This window comes from Terrapene carolina, unplaced genomic scaffold (assembly GCF_002925995.2).
Source record: "Terrapene carolina triunguis isolate 2854851 unplaced genomic scaffold, T_m_triunguis-2.0 Scaffold1016, whole genome shotgun sequence".
Classification (NCBI taxonomy): Eukaryota; Metazoa; Chordata; order Testudines; family Emydidae; genus Terrapene; species Terrapene triunguis.
Window position 1 is genome coordinate 56,406 of NW_020665367.1, and position 2,331 is coordinate 58,736.

General features: G+C 48.4%; 1 protein-coding gene across 1 annotated transcript in view; it reads left to right on the forward strand.

The window, feature by feature from the left end:
* LOC115271404 (zinc finger protein RFP-like) overlaps positions 1 to 2,325 on the forward strand; it is a 7,363-nt gene extending 5,038 nt beyond the window's left edge. The window contains exons 2-3 of the mRNA XM_029913876.1: positions 414 to 644; positions 1,308 to 2,325. Of these exons, the coding sequence (XP_029769736.1) occupies positions 414 to 644; positions 1,308 to 1,472 (396 nt within the window). The 3' untranslated portion in view covers positions 1,473 to 2,325. The remainder of the gene's footprint in view (positions 1 to 413; positions 645 to 1,307) is intronic.
* Positions 2,326 to 2,331: the final 6 nt, after the last annotated feature.

Consider the following 2,331-nt stretch of genomic DNA (forward strand, 5'->3'; position numbering starts at 1 on the left):
TGTCGCCCTCTGGGGATATCCCTGTCTCTCCATGGGCTGGATTGTGCCAGTGATTTCTGGCCTTCAGTAGGGCTGGACCAGATCCTCAGGATCTCAGAACAGCCCTGAGGGAGCGCAGCAGCTGCTATAGCCATGGGAGGGATGCGGTTGCTTCTCTGGCCAGTGCAGGCTGTGGGGCCATGGCCCTGCCTCCTCCCTTCCCAGACATCAGAGAAAGAAGGACCAAGGTGGATGTTCTGGGCAAAATCTTCTCTCTGACAACTTGGAGAAAGTTCCTCTCTAAATGGCAAGTGCTGAAGTTTGGATCTGCAATGAAATTTGCCCCACTGGACACTCAGGGCCCAGGGAAATATCCCCCGACCCTCTCCACGTCCCTGACCTGCCTTTTCCCTCTTTCTGTCTGTTCATGGCAGGAGAAGACAGACGCCCAGAGGCAGAAGATTGTGTCTGAATTTGAGCGGCTGCGCCAGTTCCTGGAGGAACAAGAGCGACTCCTGCTGGCCCGGCTGGCAGAGCTAGAGAAGGGGATGACAAAGATGCGGGATGAAAATGTCACCAAACTCTGCGAGGAGATTTCCCGTCTCAGCGAGCTGATCCGTGAGATGGAGGGGAAGTGCCGGCAGCCAGCAAGTGAATTCCTGCAGGTGAGATCTTGGCTCCTGGCATAGAATTTGGGAAAATAACATAGAAGTGAGACTTGTGAGGTGGGAGGTCCAGGATTCAAACCTCCCCCTGTAACTCACTGTACATATTGTTTAAATGGAAATCTTCTTTATCACTTCCCTTTGGTCTTCATTTTATTCTGAATTTTATGACTAATAGTTTGTCAGGGGACCAAGATCAGGGAAAAGGCGCTGCTTAGTCGATAGAGATTTTATTTATTCATGCACATGTATCTAGAAATGTTTATGGCCCACATCGCTGCAGAGTCTAAGCACCACTTGGAAGGCTGGGAAATATTACGTGAATCACACTATTGCACCCATTATAAAACTGGGGAACTGAGGCACAGCCAGATGATGTAACTTGCCCAAGTCACTAAGGGTGTCTAGGGCAGTTCAAGGAACAGAGCCCAGATCTCCTGCGTCTAAATTCAGTGCTTTAACCACAAGGCTGCTGGCTGGAACAGGAGCCCGGGCTCTGTCTTTGCAATGCAGCGGTGCTAACCGTGACACCGTCGACACACCTCCCCGGGAACGTGGCGTGTGCCCCCTCCACCCGTGGGACATAGAAACAGGTGCAATGATTATGCATTCTTCATTCTCACTGTTATCACTGTGAGACTGAGCTTCCTTTCTTCTCTCTAGGATGTCAGAAGCACCCTGAGCAGGTACGTGGCATCTTCTCAGTCCCCTCTCACACTTCACTGTGCTTGGGCCCTTGTCCAATCCTCATCTCCTTCACAGACAACAGCAAAGCATGCAGGGCAGGTATTCAGGCTTGGGCTGAAACTTGGGCTTGATGCTCTTTAATTATTAACCTGAATATAGGAATATGCTATAAAAACTCCATGGCCCACCTGTGCCACAACAACTGGCACTGTCTACACCAGGGGTTAGGTCAGGGGTATGGATTTTTCACACCCCTGAGTGATGGAGTTATACCCATATAAGTTTGTAGTGTAGTCCTGGAATTAATCCAAAGAGTGACAGAGCTGTAGTGATCTGTCAACTCAGAGTGTCTGTCAGGGTGGACCCAAAGTGTGTTTCAGGATTCTGGCCCTGTCAGATATCAAACAGCAAAGAGATGGAAAATTTTCCTGTGACTTTGCTTTATTTCCATCATTCAGCTTCCAAGCCCACAGGACTGAGCTTTCTTGCAGATAGCATTTCCAAGGTGCAATAGGGCCGTTAACCAATCCTTTGTATTGTGATGTTTCTTGATGGCCCATCTGATTTTTTTTTGATAGTCCTTCTGGGTGGGCTGGGAGGACGATTCCCATGCCTGGGTTCCCAAATTCACAGCAAACCTTCTCAAAGTTATAGAGCAAAACCTACATATTTTTATAGCATGGAATATCGACATTACAAGTGAGACTAATGCATGCAGCAATTTACAAGCATTTCACAGAATCTAAATACTAAATACATTCTTATAAGACTAATAGCTATTCTGAGCAAAACTAACACACAAGTGAACTGGTCTGGTCTCAAGCTATGAATTTGCCAGTTCTTTGCTAATCCCTGCAGCCTGGGCAACAGCTGGCATCTGGCCTGCCAGCATCACAGGGGTCACTCTAAGAGAGCCTTGCTCTGCCATTGGTTGGGCTGGACCTGTTCTGAGGCTGGGTTACACAGAGAAATGTGCTCAACTTAACAGCTTTCACAGCCC